The sequence below is a fragment of the Dipodomys merriami genome, unplaced genomic scaffold, assembly GCF_024711535.1.
Source record: "Dipodomys merriami isolate MVZ:Mamm:240054 unplaced genomic scaffold, mDipMer1.0.p SCAF_20, whole genome shotgun sequence".
Lineage (NCBI taxonomy): Eukaryota > Metazoa > Chordata > Mammalia > Rodentia > Heteromyidae > Dipodomys > Dipodomys merriami.
Window position 1 is genome coordinate 23,172,501 of NW_027203382.1, and position 17,624 is coordinate 23,190,124.

The 17,624-nt window shown below is 36.5% G+C and overlaps 1 protein-coding gene across 1 annotated transcript in view; it reads left to right on the plus strand.

Moving 5' to 3' along the window:
- The window catches only part of Ap3b1 (adaptor related protein complex 3 subunit beta 1), a 229,246-nt gene that overhangs the window by 171,414 nt on the left and 40,208 nt on the right, over positions 1 to 17,624 (plus strand). Inside the window, exon 23 of the mRNA XM_070031216.1 lies at positions 15,939 to 16,170. Coding sequence (XP_069887317.1) covers positions 15,939 to 16,170 — 232 coding nt within the window. The remainder of the gene's footprint in view (positions 1 to 15,938; positions 16,171 to 17,624) is intronic.

Here is a 17,624-nt window from a genome sequence, read left to right on the forward strand (position 1 = left end):
TATAGAAACTATCAAAAATCATTGTCTGAGTCATTTTAATGAGTTCCTCCTTAAAAAACAATGTTTTAACTAACTTTTAAAGAATACACCCAGAAAGGTGGCTCAGTGGTAGAGCGCTTGCCTTGCATGCCTGAGGCACTGGGTTCGATTCCTCAGCACCACATAAGCAAAAAGAAAAAAGCCGGAAGTGGCGCTGTGGCTCAAGTGGTAGAGCGCTAGCCTTGAGCTGAAGAGCTGAGGGACAGCGCCCAGGCCCAGAGTTCAGGCCCCATGACTGGACCCCCCCCCCAAAAAAAAAGAATACACCCAGAGGGGCTGGGAAGGCGGCTCAGTGGTAGACTGCTTGCCTTGCATGCATGAGGCTCTGGGTTCGATTCCTCAGCACCACATAAGCAGGGGGAAAAAAAAAGCCTGTAGTGGCGCTGTGGCTCAAGTGCTAGAGCGCTAGCCTTGAGCTGAAGAGCTGAGGGACAGCGCTCAGGCCCAGAGTTCAGGCCCACTACCGGACCCCCCCCCCAAAAAAAAAAAAGAATACACCCAGAGAAAGTTATCAGTTCATCAGTTCTTTGATAAATGTAGTGTACATCGAATGGTAACACAGGTCTTTTTTCTTTTAATCCTTTTTGAGCACATTATATCTACTCTGAAACTCACTCATACACTTTCTGGGGATATATTTTTATGGATATGTGGTTCAGTACCTCTATCTTATTTCAAAGCTGTAAACGGAAGGGTGCTATTTTATATGTCAAGAGGCAGTATAATGGTCTGAGCAAGTGTTATATTAAACATAAAAATTATGTATCATAGCTGTGTGAAACATTTGTTAGATTTCCAAGAACACTTTGGGATAGAATAGTAAATATATATTAATATTCCTTATAGTCTTTGCATACTTGTTATTTGTGAATGTACCTAGTTCTCTTTTGTTCTCATGTAAACTAGGGATTGTGGTTTCCTGTGTGTGTGTGTGTGTGTGTGTGTGTGTGTGTGTGTGTGTGTGTGTGTGTGTGTGTGTGTGTGTGTGTGTGTGTGTGTGTGTGTGTGTGTGTGTGTGTGTGTGTGTGTGTGTGTGTTACTGGAATTTGAACTCAGGCCTTGCTTTCACTTAGCTTTGCTTATTTGACCTCTGTTCTACCACTTGAGCCACACCTCCAGTCCTTTTTTGCTAGTTATTATTAAGTCTCATGGACATTTAACTGGGGCCTTTAGACCCCTATCCTCTGGATCTCTGTCTCCTGAGAAGCTAGGACGATAGGTGTCAGCCATTGACACCACTGGCTAACGTTTTTCTTGAAAAATTACAGATCTGCTTAATTCTTTTCATAAATGTGAGTGAAAAGCTGTGATATCTTGTTCTTAAGATGAAGTGATACATTTCTGAAAAGATTCAACTCTGGTTCTTTTTTATTTGTTGTTATGTGAAAGATAGTTAACCTTGACTAACCTGTCTCAAAGCTTACTGTTTATGAGACTTCATAATTGAAACCAGATGTTTATCTTCATGTTTCCTCTCCCTGAGAGCTAAATATGGAGAAGAGGAATCCTAGGTGGTCACTGACTCTTAGAGAAGTCTAAAATATAGGAGTCAGAAATAGTGTAAGAAAGACAACAGTAGAAGCGAAAAGTTGTGGGGGTTTTTGAAAGTTGGAGAGTTAACGCAAGTAGTAGTCATTTGTGAAACTTCATTAATACCATACAAAGTCTTAGACTGACTCAGCTGTGACTCCTTGCTTGTTTGTGTGGCAATTTCTTAACTTTTAGAGAACACAAGGAAAAGGTACTACAACTCAGTAAGAACATGGGTGGGCAATATCCTGTATAAAAGTAGCGCTATGTTCTCAAAGAGTTGGATTTATTTCTGGACACCAGCATTTTTAAAAGCAATGCATCATTCTCCATCCAACAAATGCTTTCTATAGCCAGTAATATGTTGGTTTGTCCATTTTCAGCCTGTAGTACAAAATAAATGAAAGCCAAGGACATTACAATTGGGAGGGAAGGAGGACTATTATTTAAAAGGCTTTTAAATGATGTCACTATATATTCTTTTAACAACATCCTCTAAAAGCCTTTGGAAAAATAGTCCCTCCCTCAGTTGTTAACAAAGACTGTACTGGGGACTGCTCTTTAAAAGGCTGTTAAGTGGTGATCCTATATTTTTTAACATCAACATCATTTAGAAACCTTTTAGAGAACAGTGCTCTTCACCCACACTAACAGAGAGAAAAAAAAGGCATGGGGGAAGGGATTACTTTTTTAAAGGCCTTTGGATGGTACTATCAATAAATACAGCAATATTGTTATAAAAGCTTTTTCCAATGGTGATTCAGCTTTTTTGATATGTACTTTTAACCTTATGAACCTTTGTTATTTGACAGATTGGTGTTTTAACATTGACTGAAAACTCAATTTACTAATAATCCCAAAAATACCTTTTATTGAACTTTTTATTGTTTACAAATCAATTTCACATATCTGATCTCATCTGATCCTTGAAATAGCTCAGTGAAGATAACAGGGTATGTATAATTAGCCCCATTTTACTGAAGCAAAAAATAGGAGCTCCTTGAGGTTTTGATTTACCTAAGAACTCACTTGACATGAAGCTATAAGCTAACATCTCACTTGAGTTGAAACTATAATCCAGTTCACTTGCCATTTGGTCCAATGCCCCATCTACCTATCCCTGGTTACTATCATACCACTTTTTTTTTAACCAAGCCTATTGGTCTTTTCAACAAGCCAAAATATTAAGAGTTGGTTACTTAAAATTAGTGTAAAAGTTGGCTTCTTTTATTTCAGTACTGAAGGTAGATTGTTGTTTATTGCTACTTTAAAATGATCACAGAGGTGTTAGAGTCAGATAAAGAGTACATTTCTTTTTTTACCAATGTCACTCCTTCTCTTGCTGTCTCCTAGTTTTTCCCACTGGTCCCCATCTACAAGTTGTATAGTTGATTTTCAACATAGTATCCAGTGAGTATCACTGCTGCATCTGTTCACCTTGTGTCCCACTCTTTCTCTGCTCCCCCCTTTTCCCTCCCAGAGACAGATAAACAAGACAGAAGGAAATGAAAACAAAAACAGCAACAAAGCAAAATAAACTCTTGTTTCCACTTCCTGGAGTTGATTTCAATAAGTATTATTTTATATGGTCAGACACACATAGCTATTGGACCTATGTGATCCTCCCCTAAGAATATCCTCCTTTGGTCTTTTCATTCACACTCTGTGAATGTCTAGAGACCTGTGTAATTTATCATGTCCTGGTGTATTTTTTTTCTTGATGGTATTGGTTTTGTTAATATTGTAATGCCTGTGAAAGACAGTATTCAGTATTATCTAAATGTATAATTTTTTCTGTGATATTATAGCACTGCAGACTATTTCTTGAGATTCCTTTGCCTTACGGATGCTTACAAAACTATCACTTAAAATTCATATACAGTGTCAGTTTATTAAATAACTGTTAAAGATAATTCCTTTTTGTGCTACTTTGTTATTTAAGTAGCTGCACAAAGAAGTTGTCATTAAACAAAGCAATATATGAATACAAAGCACCTTGATCAATGTTACCCCTTTTAACATGCTAATGACAATTCTAATCTTGTTTTATTAATGTGTCTTTAAAAGTTATTCTTTTAGTCAACTATACTTATTCATAATTAAAATTAAATTCAAGGGGGTAGGAAGGTGGCTCAGTGGTAGAGTGCTTGCCTTGCATGCATGAGGCCCTGGGTTTGATTCCTCAGCACCACATGAACGGAAAAAGCTGAAAGTAGAGCTGTGGCTCAAGTGGTAGAGCACTAGTCTTGAGCTGAAAAACTGAGGGACAATGCCCAGGCCCAGAGTTCAGGCCCCACGACTGACCAAAAATATAAATAAATCAATAAATTAAAAAAATTTATTCAACTAACATGAATTTTTGAAAAGTTACAATAATCTACAGTTTTCTGAGAAAAAAGTCTCTACTGTCTTTCATGACTGACCTTTATTTTCCTTGATCATAAGCAATATTTTGTACTTATAGGAAAAGGAATTACATAGCTTCTTACTTGAGAGAAGTAACAGAGAAAGATACTAAATTCCAACTGTGGCTATGCCACTGTTTTTTTCTCTTATGCTAATAAGCAGTGTTTTTAATAACAATTAAAGAAGAGCAACTTCATTAACCAGAATACTTTGTGCAGTATCTCACTGATGCCCTATAAAAGAATTAAGTCATTTTACTGACTGATGTACAAATCCAAACTCAGAAAAATTAATTGTCCTCTTTTTACCAAATTACTTGAAGGTCTTCTAACTTAAAATTTAGTGTCTTATTTTTTATTGCCAATCCTAACTGTGCTTGACAAGAAGGAACCAACAAAATGTTTGCTTCTGAAGAAAAATGTTTCACATGTCAAAAATAGGTATCACCTTGGGAACACAAGGCCAGTGCTAGAGTTTCAGCAGATAGGTTCCAGTACCAGGGCTTGCCTCAGAAAAATTTATTCAGCCAGTTTCCTGTAGTGTAAAGAAAATTGTATTAGCAGAAGGCTTTGCTAACACAGACTGTACTCGAAAGGATCTAAAATTTCTACGGAGTAAATGAACTTTTCTCCTGGTTTCCAAAAGAATCTAAAATTTCTGTATAATAAATGAACTTCTCAGCTGGGTGCCAGTGGCTTATGCCTGAATCCTAGCTACTCAGGAGGCTGAGATCTGAAGATCACGGTTCAAAGCCAGCCTGGACAGGAAAAGTCCGTGAGACTCTTATCTCCAATAAACCACTTAGAAAACCGGAAGTGGTGCTGTGACTCACGTGGTAGAGCACTAGCCTTGAGCTGAAGAGCTGAGGGACCAGCGCCCAGGCCCAGAGTTCAAGTCCCACAACCAACAACAACAACAAAAAAAGAACTCTCCTGGTTCCTACCACTTTACAGAAGAACTTGAAATATTATACACAGATTAAGAAAACATACTTTAATGTACATGTGTGTTTCTGCCTGTCTGTCTTGTGGTCTTAGAGAACCCATTTCCCATCCTTTCCCTGTGTTAGAAATTTTTTGGCAACCTGTGGTACTTGATACTGGCATCTGTGAGTATAAGGATCCTTTTCCCCTTGGTTACACTCAACAAAAGCATCCCTGGAGGGATCTGTTACTTAAGTTAACATAGGCTAATGCAACTCCCTTTCCAATTTGTACATCAATTAAGATATACTTCTTTTCTTAGCTACAAGACTTTATCTAGATGAAATCCATACCCCTCATACCAGAAAACCCAAATCCCCTAACTTAGAATTCACGTTAGAGGCAGTTGCATGTCTGAAATATGTAGGTCAACCACCAGCTTCTCTCTCACACACTGTGATATGGTCTTGACTTTTCTGAGAATCTCCATTTTGATATAGAAAGTCTATAGTAAATATTCTCAGCATGACCTTGTTCACAATGAGGTATAATTCTTTTTTTTTTCTTTCTTTCTTTCTTTTTTTTTTTTTTTTTTTTTGGTCATGGGGCTTGAACTCTAGGCTTGGACGCTGCCCCTGAGCTCTTCAGCTCAAGGCAAGCACTCTATCACTTGAGCTACAGTGTCACTTCCAGTTTTCTGGTAGTTTATTGGGGATAAGAATTTCATGGACTTTCCTACCTGGGCTGGCTTTGAACCATGAGCCTCAGATCTCAGCCTCCTGAGTAGGATTACAGGATTGAGCCACTAGGAGCTGGCTTGACCTATAATTTTGTCTTGATAAAATCATTGTTTAAAGCTCCCAAGCATTACTTCTACTCCAATCCATTTTCATCATTATATTCCTTCCTTATATGAAGACCATTCCATCTTAACATGTTCTCTTCCCTTCCTTACCATTCTTATCTTCAGATCTCTTAATCACTTGGCCACAGTAACTGATGACCATAATGTCTCATTCAGATGAATAACCTATGTAGTTTTAAACCTCTTTGTTCATGTGGTTTCAGCTGCACATACTTTTATTTCAACTCTGAAATCCAGTCTTGTGCCCTTGCATGGGCCTATCATGCTCCTAAGGTACTTCATTTCTCCAAATTTTATTTCTGAGCTTAAATTTAAATAAGCCTTGAAGGATAGATGCCAGTATCCCCACAGATGTGGACATCAAGATAGCTAGAGATTGAGTAAATTTTGAACATCAAGATAGCTAGAGACTTACTAACTTTTTTAGTAGCCTTTATTAGTAGTCACTTTGTTAGGAGCTAGTAAGTTACAAGCCAATTTCAGCTTGTCTTTCTGTGTTCAAAGTTGTAATTTCCACCATATTTCACTGAGTATATAAGGGAGGTACAGTTTTAAGAAGATTATTTTGTGGAAGCATATGGTATAAATTGGTATATAAAGAATTTAAAGATGGGAAGATCAATTAAAGTGACTTGTATAAAATGGACAAGAAAAAAATAATGGAATCAAAAACTGGAAGGGATACCGAATTATTGATTATAGTTAAGTCTTAAGAGATTCTGTCTGTCTGTCTGTCTATAGATCTATCTCCTATCTAAGCTACTCTGCACTGATATCTTCCTAGTTAGCTTCATATAGCTAGTATAGGTGCATTATCATTCCTGGTTTATTTGTTGAGATGGCAGTCTTGCTCACCTTTTGCCTGGCAGGCCTTGAACCACATCCTCCTGATCTCTACTTTCCGTGTACTTGAAATCACATGAGTCACATGCCATACCTGGGATTTTAGGTTTTATTTCCATAGTATTTCACATTATTTTCAATAAATATGCACTTTTTTAAAACAAAAGTTTAAGAATATGTTTTTGTTTTTGTTTTGGCCAGTCCTGGGGCTTGAACTCAGGGCTTAGGCACTGTCCCTGAGCTTCTTTTGCTCAGGGTTAGCACTCTACCACTTGAGCCACAGTGCTACTTCTGGCTTTTTCTGTTTATGTGGTACTGAGGAATCGAATCCAGGGCTTCATGCATGCTAGGCAAGCACTCTACCACATTCCCAGCCCAAGAATAGTTTTAAGTGTCCAGCAGGTAATAGCTACTCAGAAACCTAGTATCTGAGGATTGATGCTCAAAGCCAGCAGAAAAGTCTACAAGACTCTAAATCTAATTAGCTCAAAAATCCTAGACTGGAGAGGTGGTTCAAGAGGTAAAACACCAATCATGAGCAAATTCAAGGCCCTTAACCCAAGCTCTGATAACAGTATTAAAAAAATAAATAAAAAATAAAGGAGCCAAGCGCTGGGGGCTCACACCTGTAATCCTAGCTACTCAGGAGGCTGAGATCTGAGAATCATGGTTCAAAGCCAGCCCAAGCACGAAAGTCTCTGAGACTCCAATTAATCACCAGAAAACCAGAAGTGGTGCTGTGGCTCAAGTGGTAGAGCACTTGACTTGAGCTGAAGAGCTCAAGAACAGTACCCCAGCCCTACAACTGACAAAGGAAAAAAAAAAAAAAAAAAAAAAAGGAACATCACACTTTTCTAATAGTTGAAGTGTTATAAATAGGGTTCAAAGACAACACCACTTTTCAAACTTATGTATGAGAGATGACTTCTTTTTTTTGTATTTTGTTATTCATTATTTTGAATGAGAAAGCAACAGAACTACTAGTACCAAATGATTATTATATGTCATAAAACAGCTTAACACAAGACATAATTGTTTTGTGTATATGTAGATTATTCTGGATTCTAATGAAATTTACTATAACCACTTAATGTAATCTTTACAATAAACACTTTGAAAATCAGTTTGTTTTTATTAGTAGTATTAAAATTATAAAGGAAATACAAATATTATAATAGAAAATATCTATAGATAGTGTAACCCATATCCCTGGTTCTGGTACTTTTTTTTTTTTTAAGAAAGTGTTAAGTAGAAATGTGTGTGTGTGTAATATATACATAGAGATACACATCACTTTAGGTTTTAGGTTTTTTAAATATTAAATTTACTGACAGTAAAGCTTTCATGTTTGCCTTTAGAGAGAGGAAAGAATAGGATATTGTCATAAAGTAATTCCTTATCTCAAAACCAGTATAAAGTAAATATATCGTACATCCAGGGGTCTACAAGCTTTCTGTTCTTGAGTTTTGTTGAGGGCATTGATAGTGATGAAACCTTGCACATCCTAGGCAAATGGTTCTGTCATTGAGCTATATTTTTTAAATAAAAGGCCAGATGGTAAATATATTCAGCCTCTGGATCATAACCACTTAACATTGCCATTGTGGTACAAAATAGACATCGTATATAAATGAATAAGTGTGTTTCTGTTCCGTATATATTTATAGATACCTAAATAAGAGTTTCATAGACTTTACAAATTTTCTTTGTACTTCTCTACCCTCTAAAAATAATAGACATAAAGCTAGGTGTTGGTGGACCCACACCTGTAATGCTACAGCATCACAGTTAAAGGCCACTCCAGGCAGGAAAGTTTGCTGTATACCATCAAAAATAGCAAGCAAAATGCAGGAATAGAGACTTAGCTCAAGTTATAAGATGCACAAAACTCTGATTTCCAACCTCAGAAACACCACCAAAAAAAAAAATGTAAAAACCATTCTCAGTGTACAAGTCATATAGAAATTGGCAAATAGGCAGTGGATTAGATTTGACCTCAGACTATCATTTGCTGGTGCCTGCCTGCTTAGCACCATGCATAAGTTAACATATTCCTTTAATGTTCATAATACATTTTAAATGCATTGATTATCAAATAAGCGAGAAAGTAATTTTTTATAATCTATATTGAGTACTGAAAGTGAGTTTTCACAATTACTTACTAGAATAACTAAATATATACCCATAAGAAAGTTCTCCCTAACTATAATAAATAGTTGAAAGTAAGTAGTCCTTTAAGATTTGAATATATTTCTTTTGAGACTAGGCTTTAGGTAAGAATTGACCAAATTTGCCTTTTCCTTATGTAACCTAGGTACTAGATTCAATGCAATGAACTGAAAGTAAAATGAAGACTCACTCTCTATGGTATACTAGTAAAAAGACAATATTGTAGCTTTCTGCCCCACAAAATTGAGACATACATTGGCTTTAAACGCACTAATTTTAAAGATGAAGCTTACCTCTGTTTACAGCTATTTTCTTACCTCATCATTTTTATAAATCATATATAAATTGATTCTGCTATAAAATAAGCCAAACAGAGCTAGGTACAGAGAAATCATTTTACATCCTGCAGATCTTCAATTTTTTTTTAAATTTAGAAAGCAGAATAGATTGTTAATGTTAAAAAAATGATTGAGTAATATGAATTAAAGCATAAAGCTTGGAAAACATTGTTTTCATAAAGCTTTATGTGGAAATATCTTTGAAATACTAATGCAGATGCTGAACAAGGTTTATTTTAAGCCACTTACTTTATATTCCATGTTTATTTTTCAAATCTCATTCTAAATTTTATAATTCAATCATTTTGAACAGCTATGTTCAAAAGAAGTTTTACAACTTTAATCTTAATAATCTCCAAAAAAGCAGACATGGTATGTCATAAAATAACTATTAGTGACTAGTTTGTATCCTATAAATCTAACTTGAGTTGATAATATGGTCCATTACCAGCTAACTGCACAGAGTATTTTTCATTTTACACTCTTCAGTTACTTTTTAGTGAAGTGTTAAAAAATATGAAGCTTTTCTCCTCTCTAAAATTGCACGCTGTCTGTCTGTTATTAGGGAGATAACAGCTCTTATAAATGTTTCAGTAAGCACTAAGTAGACAGTTATGTGCACTCTCATTCCACGCTTATTTGCTTACTGTAATAAACTGGTAAAATATGTGTGGTTTGTCTCTGTGTATCTGCAGGCATCATGAGTCACATAGATTTCCTTTAGAAATAATGTTGTGTCTGCAGAATTGATTGCTTATTTTCGCAAACCATCTAAAGGTACACAAACGACTTTTATTATTTAAACATATGCTAGGTAAAGATTTGTTGAGGATCATCTTACTGTTACTTGATGCTTTTTGTTCTTTTAACTCTTGGGGGAAGCTTTATTACTATAGCTACTGAACTGATTACTTCCTTAAGAATCATAGTGTAGGTGATCCATATCATTTGCTTATAATGCAGCTAAATTTTTAACTCTTTGAACATTAGTGGTTAGATAATTAAATCAAGATCTAATCTTTTCTAGCATTGTTTCTTATCCTCTCCTATTTATACAAGCTTGATTAAAATAATCCTTATAGCTGAAACTAGATTTTGCTAGTGTTTCTACCATTGAAGGGCTAATAGTTGTTCTTTTGTGTGTAGTTATAAATTTCTATGCAGTTAAGTATAATGGAAAATTTCAATTAATTTCCTGAAACAAATGTTAATATTGATCATCTCCATCCATTACTACATTGCATTGAAATGGCTGCAGCATTTTTAGGAAATGTAAGCATTGAACAGTTAGCATCCAAGTACAGTTATAACCAATTTTAGAAGTGTATTATTTGTAAAATCTATAGTCATTTAAAATCTTAAAGTGGGCAAGATTATGTTTTATACAAGAATTTAAGTGGGGAAGTAGATGGGAAAACAAGTAATAAAAGTTAATATATTATGTTAGAGAAGGAATCAAGTGGCTATGTGAAAAGAAAAAATGGAATCGGGAGGAGGAAATGCAGTTGGATTAAACCTCATTAGTTGAGTAACAATGAAACAAGACATGTCAGAGCTAAGCCATGAGGGAGGAAGCATATTCTGGGCAGAGGAACTGCCAGCACCCAGGGCTGATGGTACAGCCTTGACTGTTACTTAAAAGTACTATATGTCCCTCCCCCACTGTATACCACGTTTCAACTGTATTTGATGGTATAATTTGTGGAGGTGAAGGGAAAGACAAATTGTTTACATAGGGATACAGGTGGACCCATTGCAACAATGAGATGTACAAGACATTATGTCAAAAAATGAACTTTACAACTTTGGCCATGGGCGGGGGGTGGGGTGGTTTGTGGGGGGAGAGGAAGGAAGGGGGAAGGGATGGTAAGGGGAAACAAAGGAGGAGGCAACAATGCTTGATAAGAAATGTACTTATTACCTTGCCCATGTAATTATAACCCCTCTGTATGGTATTTTCACAATAAAAAAGAAAGAAAGAAAGAAAGAAAAGGCTGGAAGTAGAGCTATGGCTGGAAGTAGAACTTTAGCTTTGAGCAAAAAATCTCTGGTACAGTGCCCAGGCCTGGTGTTCTAGCCCCACAACTAGCACCAGAATAAAAAAAAAAAAAAAAAGATTGAGTCAGGGTGACTGAAGGTAGAAAAGAGTGAGTAGTAGGTTCAAGAATAATAGGAAAGTGGGGCTGGGAAGGTGGCTCAATGGTAGAGTGCTTGCATTGCATGCAAGAGGCCCTGGGTTTGATTCCTCAGCACCACATAAGCAAAAATACAAAAAGCCGGAAGTGGTGCTGTGGCTCAAGTGGTAGAGCACTGGACTTGAGCTGAAGATCTGAGGGACAGTGCCCAGGCCCAGAGTTCAGGCCCCAGGCCCCACAACCGGACCCCCCCCCCCAAAAAAATAGAATAATCGGAAAGGAAGTGAAAAGGCCCTAATACTCCCAAGACCTGAGAAACTTCTTAGATATAATAAATTCTTAGCAAATCAGCACAGTACAGTACAAAATTATCATAAAAAATAACTATTTTTCTATATTAATAACATACATGCTGAGAAACAAGGGAAATAATCTTATTTATAATAGTCTCTCCCCCTCCAAAAAAAATCCCCAAAACGTAGGAATTAACCAAATCAAGAAGGTGAAAGACTTCTACAGTGAAAACCATGAAACACTAAAGAAAGAAATTAAAGAAGATAACTAGAAGATGTAAAGGACTACCATCTTCATGGGTTGACAGAATTATTCATTATTAATATGGAAACAAAAGAACTTCAAGGAAACTGGGTGCTGATGACTCACACCTATAGTCCTAGCCACTCAGGAGGTTAGCTCTGAGAATAATGGTTCAAAGCCAGACTGGGCAGGAGAGTTCATGAGACTCATATCTCCAGTTAGTACCAGAAAACCAGAAATGGCACTATGGCTAAATTGTTTGTGCACTCACCTTGAATGAAAACTCAGGGACAGTACCCAGGCCCCTAGTTCAAGCCCCACGGCTGACCTCAAGCAGTCAAAACAATCACAAGCAAAAAGAACAATGCTGGAGGGATCACAGCTCTAGATTTCAAATTAGAATTCAGAGTTCTGCTAACACAAACAGCTTGGCACTAACACTGACAGGCTCATGGGCAAATGGAAATAAACTAACACAGCTACAGCCAAGTGATTCCCCACAAAGGTGATTTTTTTTTTTTTGAAAGGCACTGGAAAAAAGCCAACAAACATCTTTGAACAAATAATGCTGGAAAACTAGATATCAGCATTGAGAAGACTCAATGAAACTAAGTATTTGTCTTTCATCCTGTGTAAAAATCAGTTCAAAGTGGATTAATTCAAAGTGTCCCTGAGTTCAAGCCCCAGTACAGGCACTGGGCGGGGGGGGGGGGGGGGGGGGGGGAATGGGGGCAGAATAAAGACCAATAAATACATGAGAAAATGTTCAGTCAGTATCATCAGCCATCAGGGAAATCCAAATCAAAACTACATGAGATTCTCTCTCATCCTAGTCAAGTTAGCTATCATCTTCCAGTGGTACCAAACTTAGGACCAAACTGCTATTATAGAAGAATGGGCACATTCAAGGTGGTTTGGCCATAGATATGGACCAAGTCTTTAACACATGGGTCTTTAGGGGCATTTAATTCCCAACCTGCTATACTTTTCTTCAATGTTTAAATCATATTCTTTTCCCCATATTTTATCAAGTAGTTGTACAGAGTGCTTTTGATTCCATAAGTGAGGATATGGTACAATAATTCTTAGTGTCACCCCTTCCATCATTCTCCTATGTTTCCCCACTTCATCTCTACCCTCAAATTCCATAGTTTAAATTTTACATCATGTACACTGACTGTAATTTGCTCACCTTTCTTCCCTCCATTCATGTGTCCCACTGCCTAAACTTTTAGGAGTTTCCACAGAAGTGAAACTGCCTATATCAATATTTGCTTAATGATTTAGTTACATCTGCAGCTCAGGAACAATGTAGACAGGATTAAGTCCTGGTTAGAGTTTTTAGTGCAGTTATCACCTAATTATACGAATTATCATGTAATACTGGAGCTGGAAGATGGTAGTTTATGCCAGTAATCCTAGCTACTCAGGAGGTGAGATCCAGAAAGAAGATCAAAGTCTGAGCCCAGCTTTGGCAGAAAAGTTTGCTAGAATACATCTCCAAGTAACCAGCAAAAAGCAGGACTGAAGGTGTGGCTTGAGTGGTAGAGACCAGCTAAGCAAGTGCAAGGCCCTAGTCCAAACCACTTAAAGCTTATATTTAAGGTTGATGGTTGAAGTTTTCATAAATTTATGGGAGAAAATAGGATTCTTGCTGATATATTGGTATATACACATATAAATATAAAATCTGTATATAAATATATATATATATGCACACACATTCCTTTTCTTGTGTCTGTTTCAGTTGCATATCTTTTTTTTTTCTTTTTTGGTACTGAGGAGGAAACCCAGCCTTGCACATACTAGTCAAGTACCTTACCATTAGCTACAGTCCCAGCTCAGCGCATTATATCCTTGACTGGATGTTCATTACTAAGAGAAGTTGTTTGGATACATAGTAATCAATATCTGAGGATTTATAATGACATTATTGAAATACGTGTGTGTGTGTGTGTGTGTGTGTGTGTGTGTGTGTGTGTGTGTCTGTCTGTCTGTCTGTCTGTCTGTCTGTCTGTCTGTCTGTCTGTCAGCCAGTCATCCTGGGGCTTGAACTCTGTGTTTGGGTCCTCATTTTCATTCAAGGCTGGCACTCTGTTACTTTAGCCCCACCTCCACTTCCAGCTTTTTGCTGGCTAGTTAAAGATAAAAGTCTCTTGGGTTTGTGTGCTTGGGCTGGCATCAAACCATGATCCTCAGATCTTAGATTGCTGAGTAGGTAGGATTGCAGGCATGAACCACTGGTGCTGGACTTTAGAGTTAAAATTCTTGAATATTGAAACAGAAGATCTTAATAAAAAATTTTTTTGAAATAATAACTTGATATGTAGCCCAGGCTGGCCTTGAAGTCAAGATTCCCCCTCAGTCTTCCAAGTGCTGGCATTATGGGTACGTGCCAGCACACTTGGCTGCAAATAGTATTTATTCAGTCAAAAGAACCTATCCATAGAAATAAAAATACTTTAAAAAACTTGAAATTCCTGGGAGTAGGGGGGAGAGAACTAGGCTGTTTACTATCATGAGAAGACTGTACTAGATTGAAAAGAGTACTTGCTTTACTATTTTACTTCCAAAATTTAGGTAATGTACCAATCACAAATTTGTACATTCATAAATTTTAACAATTGTTTTAAATTTTGACATTAATAAATTGATCGTTTTGAGATACCATGTTTTAGTGATGCTTAGAAGACATTTTATCATCTTATATTCATATTTGATATTTAATTCTTTTATTGAATTTATTGAATTACTAATAGTGTTACTAATTTATAACATCATCCGGTGTGTCATGCCTGATTTGGAATACCTCTATTTAAAATAAAAAGATAGCTAGAACTTGCTCTTGGACAGCATTTCTTTATTTAATATGCTGCTTATGAGTTCAATCAGAATGAGATTCAGGAAAGAATTTAACTAAGAATCTAACATTCAAGGGAAGGATAAAGAGATGATTAGCCAGGAAAATTATTGAAGAATGGTGAATAAGGAAAGATTTGTGTTACCAAATAATTGAATCATATTATAGTACTCTAAGAAATGAAATTATTTTACTATGGGTTTAACAGATTAATCTAGGCCCAGAAATGGTCACATTTATAAGTTGTTGAGAAAAGACTATTCATATCTCATGTAGACAATTGATTTAAATATTTGGAAAAAACTTAAACATAGAGCTAATATCAATTTCACATGAACTATAAACTTTAGGCAATATGACTATTAACTGACTTTGAAGTAGGAAAAAATATTTTTAATCCATTAAAGCAAGAAAAATGAAGCCATCTGAGTCTGAAAGCCATGGTCTTCAGCTTCCAGTAGAAGAAATTTAGGGATGGGAGGATACATACAAGGAGTCAAGATTGAAAACAAAGGAACAAACTGTTGATTATTTGTAATGATACTTTTTTTGTAGTTGTAATGTCTTATAGTTGAAACATTCAAAACAACCCAATGACAATCTATTAAAACCAGTGATGATGTTAGCAAATGGTTACATATGGTACTGGGTATCTTGGGGGAGAACCTTATAACTCATTTTTTAAAAGGCAGGTGTAGTGGCACACACCATAGTCCCAACACTCAGGAAATTGAATTATGTAACAGCCAGGCACCAGTGGCTCACACCTGTAATTCTAACTATTCAATAGTCTGAGATCTGAGGATTGTGATTCAAAGCCAGCCAAAGCAGGAAAGTCTGTGAGACTCTTTCTTACTCCCAATTAATTGCCAAAAAAGCTGGATGTAGAACTGTGGCTTGTGGTAGAACACTAGCCTTGAGTAAAAAAACTTCAGGGATGGTGCTCAGGCCCTGTGATCAGTGGCCAGGCCTTAAGATCAAGCCCCAGGCTGGCACCAAAAAAAAACAAAATAAAGTTATATACTTAAGGTTGTTTTCTTCTTATCAAAATATCTTAATATATGCCTGCAGAGTACAGAAAAAAGAAGATATTTTTCAAAGGTATTTATATTACCTTTTAATATGTTTTGCCTAATATCCATGAGTGTTACATGCTTCTTTTATTAATTATTGTTATTTTTGTAATACTTCAGAGAAACCAGAAATCAAATATCATAAACATTGGCTTATTTCTTAGAATTGATAACTATATTCATTAATTCATCTTTTATTTCTTTTTCCCTTGTTCAATAGGTTGCTGCTCCTGTCTTTGTACCAATGAAAACACATGTTCTGCTTCATCGAATGAGTGGAAAAGGACTGGCTGCCCACTATTTCTTTCCAAGACAACCTTCCATTTTTGGTGATAAGATGGTCTCTGTGCAAGTAACACTGAATAATACTTCAGATCGAAAGATAGAAAACATCCACATAGGGGAAAAAAAACTTCCTATAGGCATGCAAATGCATGTCTTTAATCCAATAGGTAAATATCAATTCTTATTTAAAACATTCATAACCAAATGTTTTTATTTTAATAGTAGATTCTTTTTAGTTAAAAAAGGTAAAGAACATTATTTTATTGGCTATTAGCATGCTTAGTTTATAATTGTTTTCCTTTTTTTCCCCCTCATTTGGTGGTTGTGGTTTGGGGGAATCAAACCCAAGTCCTGTTTTCCTTCTTTTGAACTTTTATTTGTTATTTAAGAAAGATGTTTCTTTGGACCTGATGAGTTAAGTCCCAGCAATATTAATCCCAGTAATGCTGAAAGGATGAATCTGCAGAATCTAAATTGCTTACCCAGTTCACCTGCCTGTGTCACTTCTGCCTGGTTAGCTTCCTTTTCTGCCTTGATTTTAAGTGGCTACTGTGTATAAAAACAGAGGCTGAATGTGAGGCTCAGCTGGCAGAGCACCTGCCCTGCAAGCATGAAGCCCACAGTTCAAACTCAAGGACAAAAACAGAAAAATAAAATAATAAAAATGAAGTAAGCTAAGACAAAGGGCGGGTCCTATTCTATTTGTCTTCTTCCACATATAAAATATAGAAGAAACCATAGTGAATTGCTACATTTGTCCTCAGTAGGTTTTTTTAATACTTTGAATCACTGCCACCATTTAAATTTTTTTGTTTTAATACTTAAAGAGAAAGAGTTTTATAAATAGCTTTATAAATGGCATAAAATAAGGCACTGAGGCATGGCTGAGCCTTTATCCCTGTGAGCAGCAGCCAGCTAGTGCTGGGCAGCAGCTGCCCTCCCATGCAGCGCTTGCTTTGCAGCACTGGTGCTCAGGGGGCTCTTGGTGGCATCCATCTGCCTCCTTGAAGTTTGTGAGGATTTTGCCAAAACTGTACCTTTCAAAAATTAAATGTAAAGCCGTGCACCGGTGACTCACGCCTGTAATCCTAGCTACTCAGGAGGCTGAGATTTGAGGGTTGTGGTTCAACCTGCCTGGGCAGGAAAGTCCATGAGATCTTATCTTCAATTAATTGCCAGAAAACTGAAGTGGCACTGTGGCTCAAAGTGGAAGAGTGCTATCCTTGAGCTGAAGAGCTGAGGGACAACACCCAAGCCCAGAGTTCAAGCCCCACGACCGACCAAAAAAAAAAAAAAAAATTAAATGTAACAGTTATACTTTGAAATGGTGGACTGTTCAGAATAACCTATCTCTTTACTATTTTTAATGGACAATCCTAAGGTGTAGTTGGCAGAAACTTTAGATGAAGTCTCAAAAGTAATATTAGGCTGCTTGTGTCTTTTCAACCTTAAAAATGTTATCAGAAAGCCTCAGAAGATCCTTTTTAGTATACTTTAGGTGCACAATACCTTTGGATCAGCTCAAATGTGATAAAACTACACTATTTTTCTATAATTCTGCTCTCTATTGCTACAGAATTTTTTTCTATAATTCCAACAGGTCAGTAAAGGAACACTTTTG